Source organism: Camelus bactrianus, chromosome 13, assembly GCF_048773025.1.
Source record: "Camelus bactrianus isolate YW-2024 breed Bactrian camel chromosome 13, ASM4877302v1, whole genome shotgun sequence".
Lineage (NCBI taxonomy): Eukaryota > Metazoa > Chordata > Mammalia > Artiodactyla > Camelidae > Camelus > Camelus bactrianus.
The window spans coordinates 53,905,862-53,930,028 of NC_133551.1; the positions used below are offsets into that span (position 1 = coordinate 53,905,862).

The 24,167-nt window shown below is 50.8% G+C and overlaps 3 protein-coding genes across 28 annotated transcripts in view; 1 reads left to right on the forward strand and 2 right to left on the reverse strand.

The window, feature by feature from the left end:
• Positions 1-3,908: 3,908 nt before the first annotated feature.
• Positions 3,909-5,631, forward strand: EVA1B (eva-1 homolog B). 3 transcript variants are annotated; one of them, XM_074376838.1, is made up of 3 exons: positions 3,909-4,104; positions 4,400-4,609; positions 4,911-5,631. In XM_074376838.1, exons 2-3 carry the CDS (start codon positions 4,543-4,545, stop codon positions 5,351-5,353), a joined length of 510 nt encoding a protein of 169 aa, XP_074232939.1. In that variant the 5' UTR covers positions 3,909-4,104; positions 4,400-4,542; the 3' UTR covers positions 5,354-5,631. The 3 variants fall into 3 exon arrangements, with proteins under 3 accessions (XP_074232939.1, XP_074232941.1, XP_074232940.1); XM_074376840.1 differs by having other exon boundaries at positions 4,430-4,609; XM_074376839.1 differs by having other exon boundaries at positions 4,512-4,609.
• A 133-nt stretch (positions 5,632-5,764) lies between these two features.
• On the reverse strand, positions 5,765-19,464 carry SH3D21 (SH3 domain containing 21). 18 transcript variants are annotated; one of them, XM_074376820.1, is made up of 16 exons: positions 18,470-18,535; positions 18,135-18,292; positions 17,984-18,047; positions 17,616-17,734; positions 17,297-17,387; positions 17,067-17,122; positions 16,934-16,979; positions 16,684-16,784; positions 16,479-16,565; positions 16,274-16,316; positions 8,430-8,523; positions 8,283-8,335; positions 8,070-8,164; positions 7,056-7,913; positions 6,715-6,778; positions 5,765-6,641 (listed from the first exon to the last, which is right to left on the reverse strand). In XM_074376820.1, exons 1-16 carry the CDS (start codon positions 18,471-18,473, stop codon positions 6,208-6,210), a joined length of 2,367 nt encoding a protein of 788 aa, XP_074232921.1. In that variant the 5' UTR covers positions 18,474-18,535; the 3' UTR covers positions 5,765-6,207. The 18 variants fall into 18 exon arrangements, with proteins under 18 accessions (XP_074232921.1, XP_074232931.1, XP_074232920.1 ...); XM_074376830.1 differs by having other exon boundaries at positions 7,599-7,913; positions 8,070-8,179; XM_074376819.1 differs by having other exon boundaries at positions 8,070-8,179.
• A 147-nt stretch (positions 19,465-19,611) lies between these two features.
• Positions 19,612-24,167, reverse strand: part of THRAP3 (thyroid hormone receptor associated protein 3) — a 65,030-nt gene continuing 60,474 nt past the window's right edge. For 6 of the 7 annotated variants that reach the window (XM_045520329.2, XM_045520332.2, XM_010959894.3 and 3 more), the window contains 3 exons: positions 23,621-23,816; positions 23,012-23,155; positions 19,612-21,173 (listed from right to left, as the gene is read on the reverse strand). In XM_045520329.2, coding sequence (XP_045376285.1) covers positions 20,952-21,173; positions 23,012-23,155; positions 23,621-23,816 — 562 coding nt within the window. In that variant the 3' untranslated portion in view covers positions 19,612-20,951. The remainder of the gene's footprint in view (positions 21,174-23,011; positions 23,156-23,620; positions 23,817-24,167) is intronic. The other variant, XM_010959895.3, reaches the window with a different exon arrangement.

Consider the following 24,167-nt stretch of genomic DNA (forward strand, 5'->3'; position numbering starts at 1 on the left):
GAGGTACCAGGAATTGAACCCAGGACTTCATGCATGCTAAGCACACATTTTACCACTGAGCTATACCCTCCCCCCATGTATATTAATTTTCTTAAAAGTAGAGGTGGGTATATTAGCCATACATTTCATTTCTGGAGCATAAAAGAAGCAACACAAAATATGAAAAGGCAGCTCTGGGTCTGCTGAGGTGGAGAACTGTGGTCTATAACTACCCAGTGGACAACCAGCAGGGAACCTGGCCCTGAAGTCCAAATCCAGGCCCCATCACTTACAGCCACACATATGCTACTTGACCTCTCTGGGCCTCACTTTCCTCCTCTGTAAAATGGGAGTTACGCTACCAACTACACAAGGTCACAAGGAGGATTTGAAGGGCTGAGGCAAGCACAGCGTCCAGCAGACGGCCAGGCAGCCAGAAGACACACAGTATCCACAGCCACTGTTACTCATTTTGCAAGCTTTCACAGTGCCCTCTTCCCAGCAGCTGTCTTGGGTGCAGAGGGGGCATTAAGAGGATTGGGCAGGTCTTAGGAGGCCTTGAGTGAGTCCCATTCTTCCCTCTGTCCAAGACCTAGGCAGTGGGGTGAGGCCCCAGGGTCAGGAGCAGGGCAGTCAGGGCCAGCCCCCAGATGGGTTGATGGGGAAGGAGGCAGAGCTGGGCTTGGCCTCAGGCCCTGAATATGCCAGCCCTCCCGAGGTCCTTCCCAGAGGCACTCTGACCACCCACTAATATCTGTTCTTCCTGTGTGTCATCTTAGGACCACTCTCTGTACTTCCCAAGGTGACAAATCTCTAGTCTCACAGGCAGACAGGAGGGCAGGGAGGCAGCCAACAAGCCGGCAGGCGGGCAGGCAGCAGGTCAGTCACAGGCCGACAGACAGGGAGGAAACCAGCAGGTGGAATAGTGGCTGCAAGCCAGGCAGGCAGGTGACAGATATGAGAGATCACAGCCAGCATGACCGGAAAACAGGTGGCTGGGCAGAGCTACAGACAGGCTGGTGGGTGGGCAGAGGTAGGCAGAAAAGCAGATAGGCAGGTAGCCAGGAGGGTCTGCGGACTCAGAGGATGGTCTAAGTGGTCCAAAGGCTGCGGGCACCTCTCCCAGGGCCTCAGGGAGCAGCCCTCAGCTTCTTTGAACCCTCCAGGGCAAGGCTGCCACTTCTCCCACCTGGCCTGGATTGGCCACATGCATCCCCCTGGAGAAGGCAGCCTTCTAAGGGTACCCTCTGGGTGTGTCCCCCTCTCCAAGGGACTAGAAACCATCTCAACCCCAACACCTGCTCAACATGGCCACCTGACTTACTCGAAACATACAAGTCACATGCCAACCCAAACACAGACACACCTTTGTCTTAGGTAGTAATCCACATAGCACAGATGCCCAGAAACAGCTTAACACAAACATATCCAAAATCTTACAGCCCCCACTCAGAGAGGCATGAACGTGGACCCACAAGAGACACAGGTATGTGCCAAGCAAACCAAGGCACAACATGCTCAACACTTGGGGTCGGCCATACACGCATGGCCGCAGCGCATGCTGATATTCACATGGATGGCAGGCATTCAACATGTCAGTAAAACCCTTGGAAACCCATCCAAGTCACAGCCCGTGGTCAGATTCTGGCCTCACCTTCTCCTCGCAGCCCAGTTTAACACAGCTGATCATGGCCATGGCCGGGTCCGAGCTAGGTCTTCCTCCTGTCTTCCTCCCACCTCACTGGTCTCTCCTGGCTGAGGCCTTCTGCAGGAGACCCACAGTGGAGCAACCAGAGCTCTCCTCTCCCTGCCCCCTGGGCAACCTCAGCTATACACCCCCCCCCCGGGGGGGGGGTTTCAATCCATCTTGGGTGTTGAGGAATCTCAAACACACTTGCAGCCCAGACTCCGCAGGGCCCCGCCTGCCTGTCTGCCAGCTCCACCCAGATACCCTACTGACTCTCAAATCTCACCACCAAAACCCGCTCCTCAGCTGAGCTTTCCTCAGGTGCTCAGGGCCAATATCAGGCAGGTGTCCTGCATTCCTGCTTCCCTCACAACCTCATCAATCCAGAGAGTCCTGTTGATACTCCCTGCACAATCTGAGCCTGGCTCACCTCCTCCACTGGTCCTCCTGGGCCAAGCCCTCGACCACTGCTCACTGCTCTCCCTGTGGTGGCCTGTCCTACACTGAGCCCCCACAGGGACCTCTCCAGAGTGCATCATGGAACCCTGACACTCTCCTGATGGAAGCTCTCCAGGGGCTCCCAACACACTTGCAATAACATCCAAGCTCCTCTGCAGGCCCGCAGACCGCTTTGCAATCACCTGGTCACCTTCTCTGTGCCTTGCCGCCCCTGGAAGAGAGGTGCCCTCAGACGCTCCTACCTCAGGGCCGTCGGCCTCATTCCCACCCCAGATCCTGGCCGGGCTGTCCCCTCTTCAGGATTCAGGTCTCCCCCCATGTCACCTGCGAGGGCTGCCCCCAGGTGTTCTTCATCACAGTCCCTATTCCATCGCCCTCTGAACACTTAGCAGCCCCCAAGATTATCTTCTTCACGTACTGTTTGTCTCTCCGCCTGTGTCAGCTCCATGAGGGCAAAGATTAGTGTCTGTTCTGTTTACTGCTGAACTGCATTACTAGGAAGTGCTAGGCTGACCAGTTAGCATTTGTTGACTAGCGGCTGAATGGATTTATCCACAGACATACTCACCCCCACAAAAATACTCAAGCAGATACATGAAAATAGACACACAAATATACAGATATGGGCAGAAAAACCTACATACCCGCTCACAAAACAGACTAAACAGTCACAGAGACACCAGGAGTTCCCTTCCCCTCCCCATGGGAGTCAGTCCTAGTCCTTTCCACAGCCAGATTTGCCCTCTGCTTGAACTCAGTCTCAGGACTGGGAGTGGGGGTCTCCAGCCTGGACAGAGTTTGGGGGGGGTCACTGGCCCACGGGCCTCAGGCTGCTCCTCCAGCTATGTCTGCAATTTCCTCTCCCCCTTCCTTCCCTCCTCCTCTCTAAGGCTCCCGCCAAGAAGGCCTCCCCCTCACCCGAGCCCAGCACAGGAAGGGGGGCCCGAAAGGGGGGGCCTGGGAGTCTGGGCAGGAAGAAGACCCGGGCTGCATGCAGATCACACACACACATTGCAGGCACAAGCCCTGAGCCCAGGTGGAAATGCACGCACATGCACTGGCAGGTTTAGCCAGGAGCCAAATACACCTCTGCCCCACGTCCTGGTACAGAAGAGCATAGGGGCCAGCAGAGGCCCTGGGCTGGGTTCTGCAAAGCTGGCCTGGGCCTGGCTTGAAGCCAGAGTCCAACATTCATTAACCCTGCGTGACCAGAGCTGGGCCAGCTGGACACACTCACCGTCTGGGCCCTGGGAGGAGGGGATGGGAGCTCTGTCCCTGGATTGTGGCTGAGGGTCTGGGAGAGGACTGACATCTAAGCTGGGGAAAAGGGCAGTCTCCCCTGGGTGAGGGGGCCTCTTGGGAGGAAGAGAAAGGTTTAGAGGAGGGGTTTAAGAGCCCAGGGTTAGAGAAAAGTGGGTTCAAATCCTGACCGTTTGGGTAAGGATCTCTCTGTGACTCGGTGATTTATGTGTCAAGTGGGGATGACGCTACCCAAGCTACAGGGTTGTTAGGATTAAATGAAAAGATATTGTCAAGGGTTTAGCCCATGGCCTGGTACCTAGGCAGAATTCCATCCTCATTATTATTATTGTTGTTATTAGTGGCCTGGGGGCGGGTCCCTGCAGCCGGCCTCCCCAGCGGTTTCCTGTGGGGGAGCACACGGCCCCTTGGGCCTCGCCCCCGCTCCTCCAGTCGCCCTCCTATCCCCTTCCTCTCCCAGCCCTTTTCCTCCCCGCCTCCCCCACCCCCCACCCCGCCCCGCCGCCCCGCCCCGTCCCGTCCCGTCCCTCCTCTTTCCTCGGAGGAAACTTTCCGCCGGCTGGTCCATCGGCCCGTGTCCGGCCCGCGCTGCCGCGGCCTGGAAGCCGAGCCGGGCGGGCTGGCGGCCTGGACCAGACGGGGCGGGAGCGGCCAGGCCCCGGGTGTCTGCGGCCGCCCGACGCGCCAGGGCCGGGCAGCGGGGAAGCGGAGCGCCGACGGTAAGTGAGCCCGGGCCTCCGGGCCGGGGGTCCCCGCGGGGCGAGTGGGATGGGAGAGGGAGGCGGCTTCCCTGCTCGGAGCCCGCCCAGGTAGTGGGGAAGGCTCCCGCTTCTCTCTCCTCCATCCCGCTTCCCGGACGGCGCAATAGGGCCTCGTTTGGGGACCCCACCAGGGGCGGAGCTTCCTGCGGCCCACTCCTCCGACCCTCAGGTTGTTGGGGCGTCTGCGCTCAAGGGAAGGATTCCCCAGCCAGGGCCCAGGACTGCAACGAAGTTAGGAAGCTGTTCTCTCCAGGGTGGAACCTGGCTGGGGCTGCCTTTCCAGGGAGCAGAGCCGTCCCGAGGAGGAAGCTAGGTCAGGATTGGCTCCCGACGTGGGGAAGGATCTGACCTTGCTGACCTCGCAGGCTGACAGGGGAGCTGTGCCCCCAGAGCAGCATGGATGCCCCCCGAAGGGACATGGAGTTGCTCAGCAACAGCCTGGCGGCCTACGCACACATCCGCGGTGAGGGCAGACACCGGGGCATGGACCCCTCCCTCCCTGCCTCCTCAGGCCCCACTCCCCCTCTTGCCTCCTCTCCTCCTCACCTCCCGGCCATCATAACCCTGCTTTAGCCAGTCACCTACTCTCAATACCCCACCCCACCCCCATTCTCACTCCCCCCACTGCCCGATGGTGCTACCTAAGGTCCTTCAAATAGAAAGTACTGTCCTGGCCCTCCAAACTTAGAACTTGGAATCTTTTCAAGATGGGATGACTCCCACTCGCCAGGGCTCCTCCATGACTTCTGCCTTCTGACCCCCAGCTAACCCGGAGAGCTTTGGCCTCTACTTCGTGCTGGGCGTCTGTTTTGGCCTGCTGCTCACCCTGTGCCTACTAGTCATCAGCATCTCCTGCGCACCCCACCCACGGCCCCGGGGCCCCGCTCCGCGCCGGGACCCCCGAAGCAGCACCCTGGAGGCCGAGGACGACGACGACGACGATGACGACGACGACGAGGACACCGTGACGCGCCTGGGGCCCGACGACACGCTGCCGGGCCCCGAGCTATCTGCGGAGCCCGATGGGCCCCTGAGCGTCAATGTCTTCACGTCAGCGGAGGAGCTGGAGCGGGCGCAGCGGCTGGAGGAGCGGGAACGGATCCTGCGGGAGATCTGGCGTACGGGACAGCCGGACCTGCTGGGCACTGGCACGCTGGGGCCCAGCCCCACGGGCACAGGCACCCTGGGCCGCATGCACTATTACTAATCGACCCTGCTCGCGCTGTAAGGCGCTCTGAGTACTGGACAGGCATAGGAGCTCCAAGCTGCCCCACGACCTTCGGACTGCCCCTGCCCACGGTGCTATGGAGGCCCCGCCCCCACGGCTCCCCGGTGCTATTGGGCCTGGATCTCTGCCCCCTGAGAGACACCCTTCCCCAGTCCAGCCAGAAGGCCCTGGGGGGAGGGCTGGACCCAGAATCCCCACCCCCTCTCTAGGGGATGATTAAGAGGTGAAGTGACCAATGAAAGCTGCATTCTCAGTGACTCAGTCTCTCTGTTACCCCTGCCCCTAAATGACCCCCAGGATCTTGCCATGCAGGGGGCCCCAGGGCTGAGGCCCCACTCGACTCCTTTACCAGGCTGACCACCTCCTTCTAGCCATCGACGCCTCAGCACAGGTGCTTGCGTTCAGTTCACACGTGGCAAAAACACACACTCCTTCACCCACACTCCACCACTTCATCACAGATTTACACAAATACCAGCATTCCTTACCGGCAAACGCCTGGGTACACGTCGCTCCTGTCGCTACAAATGCTCTGGGTTTATGCATCATTGCGATCACACACACGCACACACACCAGGACACGGGACCCTGACCTTGACGCTAAGGAGCTATTAGCCCCAGTGTAACCATGTGTCTGAGTTGGGCTGTGGAGTTAGTGTTTGAGCGGAGGTGCGTTCCTGAGTCCTGAGCAGACAGTGGGGCCAATTGGGAGGGGTCAAGCGCTCGAGAGCCGGCCCGCCCGGCCCCTCCCCTGGCGCACACAGCTGGATTCCGGAATCCGGGCCTCTGACAGAACTCCGACCCCTCTTGGGCCCCTCCTGAGGGCCATTTCTCTAGCGCGGGGCTGGCGTCCGAAGGAGACACCCCCACTCCCCCTTTTCCCCCGCCATCCGGTGGATAAAAATAGCCGCGCGCGGGCCTTGGGAACGGTAATGGGAGCCACATGTTGGCCAGATGTGCCCGGGAGCAACTGCCAGGAATGCGGAGGGCCAGGAGCGCCAGCTCCGCCCGGGCCCCGCAGGCCCCGCCCCGGCCCCGCACAGACCAGGCCGGCGCGGCACGCGTACACGGCAGAGTTTACTTTCTTGCGTTTCCCAAAGTCCCCTTGTGCAAGGATGTGGGTGGCCGGAGCCAGACCTCGCTCCAGGTCCCGCTGTAGTCCCTCCCGGGCCCACCCTTAGTGCGTCTGCGTCTGCGTCTGCGTCTGCGTCTGCACGTGGATGGAGTCCCGGGTAAGGGACTCCTGAGTCCTCCGCTTCACCAGAACCTGATCGAGAGAGGGAGTCAGGGGAGGGTCCGGCGCTCACCCCCGCCCCGCCTGGGACCCACACCCCACCCACCTCCAGCAACTGGCGTTTCTCCCTTTCGCTCTTCAGCTCCTCCCAGATGTCGGTCAGCTTCTTTCTGCAGACAGGAGATCGAGGGGAAGGGGTGAGCTGGGCAGGCCTAGAGCCCCCACCCCTCTCCTTCCCTCCCTGCCCCTCCCCACTTACTCCAGCCGCACCCCCATCAGCTCCAGCGACCCCCTTAAAGCTTCCACCTCGTCCTTTAGCCTCTTTATGTCGTCTCTGTCACTTTCGCTGTCTGTGGGACTTTGCAGGACCAAGGAGTGGAGTGTGGAGGTCACTAGGGGCCCTGGAGTCAGCATGATAGGATGTGAATTCTTCTGAGCAGGGGTTACCTCTTTGGGGGGTACTTCCTCTTCCGGGGGTACCTCTTCTTTGGGAGCCTTCTCCTCTTTGGGGGTAGTCTCATCCTTCACAGGTGCCTCCCCCAGGAGGATGGCAGCCTCTTCCTGGGGGTGGGCCTTCTCAAGGGCAGGCATGGACCCTGGCTTGGACTTGGACTCACACTGGAGAGGGGAGCTGTCCCTTTTATCCAGGGGATGTTTCCCCACGCAGAGGGAGGGCGCCTCTGGCATGTGGAACTCCTCTTGGGACTGAGCCTCACTGGCCTCAAGAGACCTGGCGTTTGGCAGGGCTTCCTCTGAAGAGAAGTGATACAACTGAGTGTTGTCTCTGGTGGAGGCCCCTTCAGAGAGCACCTGCTCCTGGGTCAAGACCTTGCCTAGGGTGGAGGCCTCGTCCTCAAGAGGGGCCATCTTTGGATAAGGGGCTCCATCTTCAGGTGGGACTTCTGAGGCTGGGGCTTCGTGCACAGAGAAGACCCTGTCTGGGCTGGGGGTGTCGTCCTCCAGAGCTGGAGTTTCCTCTAGAGTAGTGACCTTATCTGGAGTCAAGGTTTCCTCTGGGCTGGGGGCCTTGTCCTGAGATGGGGTCTCCTCTGGGCCGGGGGCCTTGTCCTGAGACGGGGTCTCCTCTGGGCCGGGGGCCTTGTCCTGAGACGGGGTCTCTTCTGGGCCGGGGGCCTTGTCCAGAGATGGGGTCTCCTCTGGGCCGGGGGCCTTGTCCTGAGACGGGGTCTCTTCTGGGCCGGGGGCCTTGTTCAGAGACAGGGTCTTCTCTGGGCCAGGGGCCTTGTCCAGAGTCAGAGTTTTATTCACATGAGGGGCCTTTGTGAGGCTGCTCTGCTCTTCGCCCTGTGGGATGGGGGTGAGGTCTCAGCCAAGGGCTGGGTACCTTGACAGTTTGAATCTGGTCCCCCTTGGCCTGGGATCCTTCACCCTTGCACACTGTACCCCTGGGAACCAGTCTCTGCCCAGTATCCCCGCTCTCCCAAGTCTCGGGCCTCTCACCTGATTGGCTGCAGAGCGTTGCTGGGGAGCCTGGATTTTGGATCGCCTTCTGCCAGGGTGGCCTGGACCCCCACTGAGGAAGCTGCCACTGGAGCCTGTGAGAGCAGGCCCTCAGGGCCCAGGCCTACTCAGAACCCGAACCTCTCTCCATCTCTGTTTCCCAACACAACGACCCCAGACCTCACCCCACTGCAGGGAGGCAGCGAGACTTACTGGAGTTTCGGGACGGGCGCTTCTGACCATCTCCGCTGGGTGTCCAAGATGGCCTAGAATATGTCCCCATCAGACCCAAGGGTGGGGGCAGTGAGTAGCATTTCTTTTGTACCCTCCTCCTTTCCCTTCCCCCACCCTGCTCCTTACTTGGCTTTGCTGGGCCCAGTGGGGGCTGTCACCAGCTTCTTGACAGTAGGGAGGGCTGTTTTCGGCATCATCTTTTTGAGTTCCTTAATAGGAGCTGGGACAGGAGAGGGGAACAGGGCATTTATTCACTCACTTACGCATCCACCTAAAAGTCACTGGCCCTGTCCTGTGCTGTGCACAGGGGACTAGTGACAGGTGAATCATATTTGACTCTGCCTCCTGGGAGCTCCAGGGATGCCATGTGGGCACAGGGAACTGTGGGAGCACCCCAAAGAGCTGTCAGGGAAGGCTTTGTGGGGAGACAGCTCCAAATCCTACCAGTTTATTTTATCCATGGTTTTCTAAGACCTGTACTCAGCTTAGTTCCCACAGCTGCTTCAGATTCTCTTCCTTCCTGGACCACAGCAACAACCTTTCCCTGTCCAATCCATGCCCCTTCTTTGTCTTCTCCATCACATCTACTCCCTAAGAGATCTCACCCACCCAGTCTCATGGGTTTAATTGTCATCAGCAAGCCAACAACTCCCACATTTTCATCTCCAGCCCCTTCCTCTTCCCTGAAATCCAGACTCTTACCCTCTCAGTATTTCAAACACTTGGAGAGCTAATTGGCACCACACACTTAATATAGCCAGAACTAATCTCTTGCTTCCCAGTCTCCTTGCCCCTGGGATCTGCCTCTTTCCCAGCACTCCCCATCTCACCCGTTCACCCACTCAAAAAAGGGAAGACTCCTACTTGGCCCCTTTATTTCCTTATGCTGCACATCCAAACCATCAGGAAGTCCTGTCTGCTTACATCTGGAGTCCAGCCACTCGTTCCCACCTCCCCCACTGAGCACTTTAGATCGAGTCACACCATTTTCACCAGGACTACTGCAACAGCCTCCAGCCTGGGCTTGGGCCTCACCCACCCCTCCTGTGCTGTGCTCTCCCCACAGCAGCCAGAGCAAGCTCGTGTTCTACTGAGGAGGCATACATAAATGAGAGAAGTAAACTATGTTGTGTGTTAGTGATTTATTAGTTGTTGAGGAAGAATAAGCAGGGGAGTTTATAATTTCAAATGGGGGATGGGTCAGAGAAGGCCACACTGAGAAGGTGACATCAGAGGGAGCCCCGGTCACACACACTGACATTCGTACCCATGGACACACAAACAGCCACTGTGGCGTATGCACACGTTGAAATTCACTCTCTCACACACACATTATCACACACAGATACAAACAAAATCCCCCTCTGGGAGTCACGGTGGGCGAGAGCACAGATCCTCTAGCCAGACAGCAGGCTTGGAACTCATGCTCCATTATTCCCCAGCTGTGTGAGAACTTGGTTGCTAACTTAACCTTTGTGCCCCCACGTCCTCATCCATAAAACAAGGATAACAGCGGTGCAATAATCATATAGGGTTGTTGGGAGGGCTGAGCGACTTAGTCCATGTGAGGTGCTTAGGAAACTGCTGGGCACACAGTCAAAGCTCAGTAAATGTTAACTTTGACTCCTGCTTCTTGGAGTGTGGCAGATGAGCTGCTGCGGGGCCCTCCCACTAGAGAGCAATGACAGCCTGCTTAGGATACAACTTTGAGGCACTGCTGGACATAAAAGAGGGAGGAGAGGGCCACAAAAAAGGGAGGAGACTTCCCTTCTGGCCCCAGTTCTACTTTGTGGCTACTGGGCACTACTCCACAGTACTCACTGCTACTACTACTGCTCTGCGGCTTCGGAGCCTGGGGCCTGTGACAAGGAGCAGGTGTCCCAGGTGCTGCTTCCCTGGCTCACCATGGGCCCAAAGCTCGGTGCCAGGCAGCCGTGGGAGCCCTGCACCACTTTGTTCCGGAGGGCTGAAGTGGTCTCAGGTGGTTGGTGCCCTCTGGCTACTGGCGGAAGTAAAAGCAAGTCCTCTCTGGAAGAAGTCTTCCCTTACAGAGGCAGGCAAGACTCCTGCAGACTGAGATCACACACGTAGCTCATAAAACACACGAGAGGGCAGGCCACGGAGAGCCGGAGTCAGCAGACCCAGCACACAGCAGATACTGGAAGGATCAGGGAGCGAACACAGCACGGCTGTGTTTAAAATATTTGAAGGAATAAAGAATGAGCATGCAACAAAGGGGCCATCAGGAATAAACAGGCAGATTTGCGGGGGTGCGGGGGTCGGGGGAGAAAACCATACTACTAGAGATGAAAGGTAGTATGTTTGAAATAAAATGCAATGTATAGGTTAAGCATAGCCAAAAAGCTAGTAAATCAGTAGCCAAAATTAGAAAACTAGAAGTAGAGTGAGACAAGGAGTGAAAAATTTGAAGGCAATGTTAAAAGGAATAGATAACAGAACCAGGGTCTGACTCTGGCTAAAAGAGGTGATAGGCAAGTTGCCTCCCCACACGGCAACTAGAAAGCTGGACAGAAATGATGCAACAACCATTTCAGTGCTCTGGAAATTGACCAAAGGCATAAAATAATCCAAGAAGTATTTACGCTTGGTGGTGGTCTTGCCTGTTCGCATCCCTCTCCCATCCCCTGCTGCCTTGGTCCATGTGGACATTTCACGGGTGGAACAGGTTGAGGATTGACAGCTTTACTGCCATGGTTGAGAAGAGCCCAATCAATATGGAGTGCAATTTGGATTTGGCATTGGTTTCATAGATATGACACCAAAAGCAGAAGCAACCAAAGAAAAAATAGATAAATGGGGCCTCATCAAAATGTTAAACTTTTGTGCTTCAAGGGACGCCATCAAGAAACTGAAAAGACAACCCAAAGAATGGGGAAAAAAATACTTGCCAATCATTTATCTGATAAAGAACTTTTATCTAGAAAATATAAAGAGCTCCTACAACTCAACAAGAAGATGACAACTCAATTAAAAAATAGGCAAAGGACCCAAGTAGACATTTCTTCAAAAGAAGATACACAAATAGCCAATAAACATATGAAAAGATGCTCAATATCATTAGCTGCCAAAGAAATGCAAAGCAAAACCACAATGAGATACGACTTCATACCCACAAGGATGATTATAATCAAAAGACAGATTAAAAACAAGTTTTGGTGTGAATATGCAGAAACTAGAACCTTTGTACACTGTTAGTGGGAAGGAAAAACAGTGCAACCACTTTGGAAAACAGCTTGACAGTTATTCTCAGAGTTAAACACAGAGTTATATCACCTAGCAATTCCTTTCATAGGTATATACACCCCAAGAGAAATGGAAACATGTCCACATAAAAACTTGTACATAAAAGTTCATCGCCAACTCAAATGTCCCTCAATTAATGAACGGATAAAAAGTGATACAATAGAATATTACTGGGCAATAAAAAGGAATGAAGTACAACACATACCTCAAATGGATGAACCATGAAAAAACTATGTGAGGTGAAAGAAGCCCATTAAAAAGACCATATGTCATATATTATCATGTATATAAAATGTAGGCAGATCTATCAAGACAAAGTAGGTTGGTGGTCATCTTGGGATGGGAAGGAGGGAATAGGAAGACTGGTAGGGTAATGGCTAAAGAGTACAGTGGGTGATGGAAATGTTCTAAAATTGACTGTGGTGATGTTGCACAACTCCACGACTATACAAAAGACCACTGAACTGTAAGGTATATAAATTATATCGCAATAGATCTGTTACCCCACCTCAGAAAAGGTGGCAGGCCAGATTTGGCCCAGTGACCATAATTTGCTCACTCCTGGTCTAAACACTCCAATTAAAAAGCAGAGATTTTGTTCAGGAGGAAGATTAAGACTTTGAATTTAGACTTGAAAAGTTAAAAATACATGATGAATTTCAAGAGCAACCACTGAAACAATAAAAATAGTGAAAAAGTTATTGAATTAACGAAATTGATGAAAAAGTAAAATTAAGAAAAAAAGAGGAAGGAATCATTTAAAATTATAAAATAATTATGGTTAATACAGTCTAACCTCATCAATTTATTACCAAAGACAAAGACTGACTAGATTAAAACACAAAGGTACTTCCAGAGATTTTTGAACAACAATGTGCAGAAACACTATTGTACACTTAAAAATGGTTAAGATGGTAACTCATATTTTTTACCACAACTTTTTAAAAATGTACAACAGAAACAATTTTTTTTAAAGTATTTGAATATAGTAACAATTCTCTGGTGATATTTAGCAAGAAAAAGAGAGGGAAAAAGTAAACATTATTAGAAATGAAAAAAAGACTATGACCAGAGATAACAGATTGAGATTAAAAGACTATAAGAGAATATTATAATTTTTTATAAATAATTGGAAAACATTAATTACATGGGTAATTAAAAAAAATATATAACTCACTAAAACTGACTGCAGAATTGTAGCAAGATTTTTGGCCAGACATGGTTACCCAGGGACCAGGAGACAGAACACTATCTGTGCAAGTCTCCTAAAATGTGAGGCTTCTTCCCCATCTGAGTTCCAAGATAAAGCTATTTGAAGAGCAGTTAGTTGTAAAGGGTCTGCAGATGTAATCAAATTAAGGTGATGTCATACTAGATTAGGGTGGACCCAAGACCAATAGTGTCCTTATTAGAAGAGGGAAGTTTGGACACAAACACATAGGGCAGAAGACCTTGTGAAGACAGAGGCAGAGAACGGAGTGATGACCTCTAAGCCAAGAACTGTCAGAAGCTAAGACAAGGCAAGGAAAGATTCTTCTCCTAGAATCTTCACAGAGAATATGGCCATGCCAACACATTGATTTTAGATTTCTAGCTTCCAAAATTGTGAGAGTTTTCTGTTGTATTAAGCAAAAAAAAAAAAAAAAGAAAAAAAAGAAAGAAAAAGAATTTTATTCAGAAGACAAATCTATTTATTACTATTAAAGAAACTGAAGTAGTTTAAAATCTTCCCATAATGGAAAAAAACTGTTCCAGATGAATTTATAAGCAAGTTTCACCAGCTTTCAAGAAAAGATGATTCCCATCTTACGTAAGATCTAAACAAGACTTAAAAAAAAAAAAGTATACTCCTTAACTTAGTGATGGGGCCCATATAATACTGATAATCAAATGAGGACAGTAAAAATGACTGCAAAACTCTTAAGGAAAAAAAAAAAACTGGGAAGGTATCCCAACAGTATATGAAAACATAATAAACCATGACCAATTTGAATTTATCCCAGGAATTAATGGTGGCTTAATATCAGAAAATTCTGCAGATGTCATTTATCACATTGACAGATTAAAGAAGAGAACCCATATAATCATTTCAAAAGATTCATATAAACAATTTGAGAAAATTCAACACTCACTCTCGGTAAAAATTCTAAGTAAACAAGAAATAGAAACCTTAACCTTCCTTAACCTGACAAAAAGATACCTACAAAAGATCTAAGCGAACATCATTGTTAAAGGGGAAAAGTTAGAAGCACTCCATTAAAAATCACAAATATGCTAATGATGTTCAGCATCACTACTTCTATTCAATATTGTATTGAGATACTAGCCACTAGAGTGAAATAAAAAAATGAAATTAAAAGGCATAAGGAGTGGAAAAGATAGAGCAAAACTGTCATTACTCACAGATGACATGACTGTCTTTGAAGAAAACTTATTAAAGATCTACAGATTAATTACTGAAAACAATCAGCACCATGGCTGGCTACAAAATCAATATACAAAACCCAATGCATTTCTATAGCCCTGCAATAAAAAGAAGGATATCTAATTTTTAAAAAGACACAATAAAACTCACATGCAGAAATAATTAATGATGCTGAACAACTAATTGTCCATATGGAAAAGGGTATAATTGGATCACTCACTAAAATCAATGCTACATAGATAAACTCACTTAAAAGTGAGAAGCAACACTTTAAAAGTTTTAAAGAAAATATTAATGACTGTCTTTCTGAACTTGAGGCAGGGAGGATTTCTTAAACAAGAAAAAACCAGCTAACCCATTAAAGATAAGATCAATACATTTGCATTAAAATTTAGAACTCCCAGATAAATACTTCATGTTATCACTTGTATGTAATTCTCACTAATACGTGGAATCTAAAAAACAAAATAAACAAATGCATATAACAAAATAGAAACAGACTCATAGAGAACAAACTAGTGGGTACCAGTGGGGTGATGGAAGAGGGGAGGGGCAAGATAAGGGTAGGAGATTAAAAGACACAAACTACTATGTATGAAATAAATCAGCTACAATACAGGATATATTGTACAACACAGGGAATACAGACAATATTTTATAATAACTTCAAATGGAGTATAATCTGTAAAAATTTTGAATCCCTATGTTGTACACTTGAAACTAATATGATACTGTACATCAACTATACTTCAAGAAGTATTTTTTTAAATTAAGAACTCCTGTTCATCAAAAAAATCACTCAAAAAAGAAAAAAGGCCACAAACTGAGAGAAAATATAACATGTATAACCCATAGTTCAGAATGTATGAAGAACTCCAAAAAAGTATTACTAAACAGGAAAATGCAAAGGAGTCCACAATGAGATGCTATTTTGTACTGGATTCACAAAAATAATGAAGTGTGACACTACGAAGTGTTGAACACGATTTAGATCAGTAAGATCTCTTATACACTGATGGTGGAGTGGTAAAGCGTACAATCAAATCACTTTGGAAACCAATACGACTTTATCTCATAAAAGTTGAACATTCACATGCCTTGTAATCTAGCAGTGCCACTCCTAGGATTATATCCTAAAGAAACATCATACCTGCAACTGGAAGACAGACACATGAATGTTTTTGGCAGCACTGTTTGTAATAGTAAAACCTAGAAACATAGATAAACAACTAGGTCCTATGGTATAGCACAGGGAACTATATTCAGTGTCTTGTAATAACCTATAATGAAAAAGAATATATATATTCATACACACACACACACACACACATGACTGAATCACTATGTTGTACACCAGAAACTAACACAACATTGTAAATCAACTATACTTCAATTTTAAAAAGTGGAAAAAAAAAAAAAAACTAGAGACAATGAAAATGTCCAACATCAGGAGACCAAAAACAAACTGTGGTTAATTCTCCACAATGAATATTATACAACAGAGAAAAATAAATGAACTACATCTACACACAACATGGATTAATCTTAGAAACATAATGCTGATTGGAAACAGCAAGTCCCAGAAGACTATAAACATTTTATAATGCTCAAAACTAAACAAAAATAAATTGATACATTATTTAGACATATATATGAGCACACTTAAAAACTCAAGGGAATTATAAACATGAAACTCGGGATAGTGGTTGGTGGTGACCTTTGGTGTTGGAGAAGTAGCAGGATGGGAAACAGGAGCACGCAAACTACTGGCAATGTTCTAGTTCTTGGGTTTTTGGGTTGACAGACTATGGGTGTTCATTATTAAGTTTTAAAACATGTATGTTATGTATATTTTTGGCATGTGTGAAATATGTTGAAAGGTAAATTAAAAGACACACATCCCCACAGACACACTGATACATAAACAGAGCTATTCACTGACACACTTATTAGACACATAACACACACACACACACAGTCTCAAAGACCCAGATAAATCAATCCATACATTTCCTTACAAAATGAAACAAATTTAAACATATTCATTCATGAGAAAGATAGCCACATTCTCAACACAAAGAAACAGGAATATATTAACATGCAAATTGACATTCCCAAACACTGACCCACATAATACATTCCTACCAGGCCCTTAGCCCATGGGGAGGTACCCCTTAAGGGGGTGTACTGGACCACTGAGGTGCTCTGGGTGTTTATGGGCAACTGGACTGCTGGGTCTCCCAGAAAGCACCCCCCAATCGCAGGCTTCCCGGGCACCCACCTGACTCCCGGGATACCACTTTCCGTGGGGCCAGCTTCTTGATCTATGCGGAAAAGAGGTATCAGCATATCAAGAGATGCCCTCATATTTCTAAGTCCACCCTCATTTGCAGGTGGCCCTCCAGCTGTGGTCAGTGAGTGCCACTACCCCCAACTTTGTCCAGAGTAGCCTGCCCCTGCCATGTGAGTGCCTGCTCCATACTCACCGGGGGTGGGGGGAGCACAAAGTTATCTGGGAAGACTCCTCTTCTGCCTTGAGACTCTCCTTCCCACCAGCCCTTATCCTCTGTGGTCTGGGAGAGAAAGATGCCATGGAGAGGTGAGCCAGATCCCCAAGCTCTTTCCTTCCCCAGGCTTACCCTTTTCAACAGCACCATCCCTGCACCCTCCCCTGCCCTGTGCCTTTCCCACCTTCCTCAGTACTTTCACTTCGTCCCCCCTCCGAAGCGCCAACTCGTCTGGGGCCTCAGGATGGTAGTCAAACAGGACCCTGTATGTCTCAGGGTGGGAAACTAAGGGGAGGTCAGTCCACTGAAGCCAACCCCCCTCTCCAGATAAGTCATGGGCTCCCTCCTCCATCATCCTAGCTGGGTTCCCCCTCCCCCAAGTCAGAGTGGCTTGGGGGAGGGGGTTTCGAGGGACCCTCTGGCTGTGTGCTCACCTGTCCGCAGGTAATCTGGAGGGCTGTCATAGGTCAGGCTGCTCAGCTAGTGGGGGCAGGGGGAGGAACAAGCTGAGCCTCCAGCCCCCCTAAGAGGAACTCACCACCTCTTTACCCACTCCATTCAATTTACCTTGGGAGGTCTCTGGGGATCAAGGCTGACTGAAGGCTTGTGTGGGTTACCAAGGCCTGGTGGGAGATAGTGAGGTTAGGGGAATGCTCATTCAGTTTAGATCATGGGAGAGGTCAAAGGGGTCAGGGGGAAGGATGTGTGGATCACAGGCTCAGACCACTGGGGAGGGTCACTGGAGATTGCCGAGTCTGGTCACAGGGGTTCACGGGGCCACAGGCTCCAGGTCTCACTTGGGGGCCCACTGTCCAGCAACTCCACAAAGTTGGACGGGAAGGCTCCCAGCTGCCCATTCTTCTTCCCCAGCCACCATCCGTCCTCAATCTGGGGAGGAGGGAGGACGCAGGGGCATCTGGTTTTGCTCCAAGGGTCTCTCTAGGAATCTTATATCCTGGTTCATCCCGTTTCTGCCCGATAACCCCTCCCCTCATTTTCCCATTTCTGTGCCCCTCATCATTCCCATGGCCCACACCCTCAGTGTACCGACTACCCTCACCCAGAGACGTGCTCCATCATCTCCACCCAAACCCTCTCATTACCTCATCCCCTCACCTCCTTTATCACTTCCACAGTCTCCCCCGCTTGCAGCTTCAGCTCGTCCGCCTGTTCCGGGCAGTAGCTGAAGTTCACTTTGCACCATCTTTGGGGGCCCGGAGATTTGGCGGGGCGACCTGGGATCGGACGCGAGTGAGGCCTCTTGAGCCTTGCGCCCCAGTCAGCTGAGCTAGGGGAGGTGTGGGTCGCGAGCACCCAGCTCCGTACCTCCAGGCCCCGCCCCAGGGCAGAGCATTGTGCTCGAGAACCAATCACAGGCCTCAGAGCGGCCGTGTGGCCCCGCCCAGAGTCGCGCGGGTCTTGGGGAGAGGGGGTTGACCTGGCCGCCAGAGCCCCGCGCGCCTGCGCACCCCACTGGCGCTCACCTCGGCGGCGCGCACAGCGCGGTCTCGGCGCGTCCCCAACGCCGCGCAGAGTCTCTGGGATCTCCTGCAAATGATGGCACCAGGAGGAGGGCTCTCAGCTCCCAGGGGCGCGCGGAGACCACCCACCAACCGACCTCCGGCCCGGCCTCACCTGCACCAGGCACTCGGGGAAGAGACCACAGTGGCCCCGCAGCTCTCCACGCAGCCAGCCCTGTGCAGGTCCCTTGCACACCTGCCGGACCAGGTCCCCGGGCGCCAGGCTCAGCTCGTCGTCCTTCTGCGCGCGATATCCGGCCAGGACCAGCACCTCTGAGGGCGGAGGATGGCGCGGGGACGCGGCTCAGAGGGGCCCAGTAGGGACCGACTGGCCATGGCGCGAGTCCGGGGCCCCGTATAGACAGCGGGAGAGCGGGGTGGTGGTGTAGGCTTTTGTCGCTATTTCCACGCGGTTGCAGAGAACAGCCACCCCAAACCCTCGGGACATACCCATGGCTTCCGGGGCGCCCTTCAGAGCCGGGCAGGGAGGATAGTGCAGTCCCGCTGGCAGATGAGTACTGGGTTCAGGTAGGGTGGGACAAGCCGCGAGATTGTGAAGCAAAGGAGGCGGAGACAGGAGCCAATAGGTCTGGCTCCAGGTGCTGGGAGTGGGTGTGGGAGAGGGGGCGGCCCGGCTCAACAAGTTCTGTCCCCAACCCAGGGGTGATTAAGTCCAGGGTCTCGGACCAGTGCTGGGGCCACAGCTCCCCTACCTACATGCTCTTGTCTGCCTAGACGCCTATATTAGCGACTTCTCCTCTTTCTAGCCTCGGCCCTGAGGCCCCCATCCACCAATAGCACTGAGCCTTCCCTGGCTTCCCCTCTCTCAGCTGGCAAGCTTTTAGCTGCAGGGTAAAAGGTGGGGAGAGGCACATACCAGGGTGCCCCCCCCCCCAGCAGGCAGCAACCGCTTTAAGGCGGGTCCTGGGTGGAGGGGTTGGTTGCTGGTGTGTGCACAAAGCTATTGCTGCTTTCCCAGGGAGGCATGTTCCTCCCTGGCCTACCCCGCTCTTCAAGAAAGGAGGAAGAGTACAAAAAACTTCTTTCGAGCCACAGGGGCCTGGTTTTGTTTCAGAAAATACCTCCAGATTCTCCTTGGGAGGAAAGCAGGAAGGGAGCCTCAGGACATTTTGAAGGTCCTGCTCCCTACAGCCAAGGCCAGAGTTGGCAAGCGCTAAAGGTTAGGGCCCCCCTAATGCCTGCCCCACATGGGCTAGGCTTTCAGGCCATCTTCCTGCTCAGGGTGAACACAGAAGACCAAACCTGTTATCCACACCCCTTGACCTCTGCCCCACCACTATGGAAGCCAAAGTCCTTGCTTATGACACCAGAATGAAAAAATCTGGTTCTCCTAGGGTGTCCAAGGTACAGAATATAAACCAAAACCACTGGAATGCTAACCAGCACAGGGGTGGCTGAGGCCCCTCCAAGAACTACTGAGAATGGGGTGTAGAGGATGGGGCTGATTAACAGTCTGGGCCCAGCCCCCAGACATTTTGTCTTCGATGTTCCCTGAAGCTGCTATGGGAGACATCCACCCTACCCCCAACACACACACACACACTCAAGGTGACAATGACCAGAGCCCATAATACATCTGCCACTTCATTTATTTTATTTGCAGGAGGAGTCGAAACAAATTTTAAGGGTATTTTCATTTTTTTCCCCCTAAACATGAATCATTCAAGTAAAACCAACTTAACTATAGAAATGTAGCAAAGTAAGGGGAAAGTAGCACAACAACCCAAGAGGCAAAGGTTAGGGGGGAAGAGGTGGGTGCAGTCCGCATATAACATATGCATAAATGCCATATGATTCACCTGCTCAGGACCGCCTCCCCAGAAGGCAAGCACAAGGACCCATTTTAAGAGGGTGTTTTCCCCCCAAACATCTGAGAATGTTTCAACTTAAAGCTTAAGGTTAAAAAAAAAAAGGAAAAAAAAACCCCCACAAACCACCCAGCCATAACCACCTTCCTTAATCGATCATAGGAGTTTCTTTTCATTTTTATAAAAAGATTAATAAAAAATATTGAAAAAATTATTTTCTCATCTTATATTTGTAAAGATAATAGAAGTCAGAAGTTTCTTAGAAAACAGACCAGAAACTACCATCCAGTTTCCACCCCTGTTGCTGAGAGGATCAGCAGGACTAGAAAGTTTGGGATACTGGAGCTGCTGGTAGAGAAGGGGGTGCCCAGCCCAGAAGAAATCAGAAAATACTCTGGGGGGGAGGGGGACCACACATGGGGTGTGGTTAGGAGTAACACCACGTGATACATGGCTGCGCAGAAAAGGGGACACAAGGTGGTCAGAAAAGCCTTGAACTCCTCCTCGACATACAAAACCGATTTTTACAAAGATCCAAGCAGTTTGGTCCCAAACTGAGGTGAACACTTCAATGTTTATTCACATGCTTTGTTTTCTCTTTTAAGAATCAAAGTTGCCCAAATTAAATCTTTCTGCTAATATTACTATATATGCCTAAAAAAAAAAAAAGGCTTTTAAAATCAGGGTAAGGGAAAAGAGATTGAAAATCATCAAGTTAGTCCACTTAGCTCCAAATGAAATGAAATGAAGAATAAAACTGTTGGTTTCTAATAGGGAACAAACCAAAATCCAAGAATCGCTCTGCCCTCCCTACCCCAGCCCCCACCCCACACACCAACAACAAAAGAGAAACACACAGCTAAAGCCCAATGTGGTGTGTTCTGATCAAGAGCTGGGCCTGACCCCAGGCCCCACGGCCAGTAGCCTCTGTCCAGTGGGACACAGCGCCAGGGATGCTTTCGGCTGTAGTAGGATTTTGCATGGCTGGTGGGGTGCAGGGGTGGGATTTTCAGCATCTTCTTGAGGCTCCTCTATTTAGCTCCTCACCAGCCATCTTCCCAGCGCCTCTCTCCCTTGGCAGGGGCTCCCGTCAAGAGTGCCCGCTACTCAGCTGTGGGCTGTAAATTGTCCTTCTCTTCTCGGTTCTCTGTCCCACTCTCGTCGTCTTCAATCTCCCCTTCCTCCCCACTGAACTTGTCGTGGGCCCATTTGGGGCTGGTGCTGGATTTCCGAAACATGAACCGGCCCCGGCCCCGGGGAAAGGCTCCTCGGCCGCGGCCCCGGCTCACCCACTTCTCACTGCCTTCGCCTTCTCGGTCATCGTGCTGAGGGGAAGAAAACTGCCATCAATGCCAGGGTGCACAAGAGCAGCTAGAACCCTCTCCTTGGCACCCACCCAAATATGACTTTCTCAGATGAACCTATGCCCTCTCCTCCTCCCTGTCCCTGACTCCAAAAATACTGATTCAGATCTGAGAATAGTCAGCTGGGTTCCTTGAATTCTAAGTTGCTTAGGCATTATGATGATGATAAAATCTTCACGGAGCACTCAAAGACCTTTTCTTGCATTATCTCATGTAATCCTCACATCTACCCTATCATTATCACCCTCCACTATGCGGATGAGGAAACAGCCTGAGGAACTTTAACTCCGTATTATTTGGTACACCACCTTTCAAAGGGCGAGTTTGAGAATGTCAATCACCCCAAAACATGAAACTGTCTGATCTGGGTTGTCAGGCAGCTAACAAAGGAAGCAACACAGAATAAATAGCTGGGACTCCGGCTCTCCCCAACCCTCCCCACCTCAGCCAAGAACAGGCAGTGAGACCAAGGACAAATGATGTGCTCATGGTCTCAGGCTAGTTAGTGGCAAAGGCAGGACCAGAACCCAGCCTCCTATCTTGTCATCTCCCCTCTTTAGTTTTACACAAGGAGGCAATGTGGCAGAAAAAGAACAGCCCACAACTCAAACAATCCCTGCTCTGATGATCTCATGAGAGAGAAGGAGGGATCCTATGAGTGAATGAGAAAGCATTTTCAAAGTCACTGTTACCTCATCATACTCAAGGCTTCAAAGAGTCTAAACCATCCACCCACGTAAGTAGTGCCTTAGGCTCCTGAGGAGTTAGCTCAGCTAAGGGCCAGCTGCTTCTTCACTAGCATAAATGAATCAGGCTGGCAATGCTCCTTCAGGTGGCAGACAGGGGCAAGGGAAAGGGCTTTGTACGGCCTTTCCCCTGCCAGTACCTACGCAGCCCCAGGCCAGTACCTATGCTAGGCCCAGCCAACATTTCCCCTGGAAATGGCCTCAGGTTCAAGGGTCCTCTAGGAATCTCAAAGTAGCTCCCTGCAGGCCTAGAAAAGCAAAGTTGGCTATGCACAGTGATTTTTTTAAAACACTTTTTTATTGAGTTATAGCCATTTTAATAATGTGTATATATATAATGTTGTATAATGCATAGTGATTTACACAACAACCTGTTTCCATGCCAATCGTTCTCATGGGTGATGAAAGACTCAGCAATTTTACCTTGGTTGTAAGACTCAGTTACATCTGCTTGGATCTGAACAAGCTGTTGACCTAGCAAGGCCAAGAGAGTTCACTCACTGGACAGGTAATTCAGCGTAGAAGAGCCCTACCCTAGGAGAGGGAGAGAGGCCCAGAAAGGGGCCTGGTATCTGACAATGACCAACAGCTTGGAAGAGAGAAGCCCCAGTGGCATTTCATTTTGAAGACAGATCCCCAATTTTCAGAAAGAGATCCTGAGCTGTCTTTCCTGTCAATCTTGTGCTGCAGAGCAACAGTGATTGCAGCCTCAGGGGAAGATTATGGCTCTATCCCTTGGGTAAAGGCTAGAGGGAGGCTGAGGTTAGGGAGGGTGAGCAGTAAAATAATTTCAGACTAAAAAGGTAAGAGCAACCTTCCCTGCTTACCCTGGGATCCATGAACATCTTAAGAGAACTCTTTCAAGGTCAGGACTGCCTCTCTAGAGAACACTAACCTTGCCAGCACTATACTATCCCACAAGTACACATGTACCCAGTGCAATGCCTGCACACACATTTAATCAGTTTTGGAGAGACCAATTAAGGCCTGGGTATCAGTTACTGTGTGTGCCAAAGGCCCTCTGGCCCTCCCTGGCTATTCCCAGACACATACCAGGTAATACTTCTTGCTTTTGGGCGTGTACTCGGGATCCCACTCCTCCTCCCGGTTTCTCTTCTGAAAATCATTGCTGCTGCTGCTGTTGTTGTTACCAGAGTAGTTGCCTCTGCCCCAGCCTCTCCCTCTGGCTCGGAACTGCTGCGGCAATAAACGAGGGGAAAGGAACAAAGGAACCGTGTAAGGAATGGAGGAAAACAACTCCCCGTCTTCATTCAAACATCTTTTTGGCACGAAACAGACAGCTGTCCTCCAGTCAACATACTGGTCAACTGGTTTCCAGCCATTCCCTTTCTGTTCATTTCAAGTCTATAGACTAGACAGAGGCCAACATGGTGCAAGGGCCTCCCTACACACAGCAGGAGTCAAGGTAAGTGGGGAAGTTCAGACCAGAAGCCCTAAATGGCTTTCTGGCTAAGTGACTACGAATGGGGGTGGGCAACAAAAACTAAAAATGGAAAGCCCAGGGAATGGGAATCCAGATTCTAGGATCTCTAGGCTGGATTATGGGCATCAAAGGCAACAAAATTAGTATTCTGATAAGCACGTAATTAGAATTGGTGCGAGTATGGGGCTTAGAGAAAGGGAAAAGGGGCAGGGTCTTACAAAGGTCCCTCGAGCTCTGCCTCCTCTCTCACTTGGACCCACAAAGTCTTTGGTCCCCAGTCTTGATTTGTCAAAGCCCGTGGTACTCTCCTCTCTCTCCTCTGTCTCTTCAGTGTACTCTTCGGCTTTGTAGGAGTGGGATGACTGGGAGGAAGAAGATGACGACCTGGACCGGTCTCGTGCTCTCCGGTGCTTCCTATAAAACAACAGAAGAGCCACGGAAATCAATAAGCCTCTAAGGTACAGCCCTCAGCTAGGGGCTCATGGATAAGAAGCACAGGGCAATTAGGAATGTGTCTGTGATGAAGACACTGAAGCCAAGTAACCTGAAAAGCAACTCATCCCCAACACACCCACACAGGGAACCTGAAGAGCTTCCTCCCAATTCTGTCAGTCATGTTCAGGACACATCTGTGCCTGAACCTGTGATGAACATGGGACATACACAGGGGTAAGAACAAAACACAGTCCATGGCCCCTGGTAGCTCAGTGTAATATACATGCATGGATTAGAAAGGCAGAAGGAAACTAACACCGCGTTACTAGC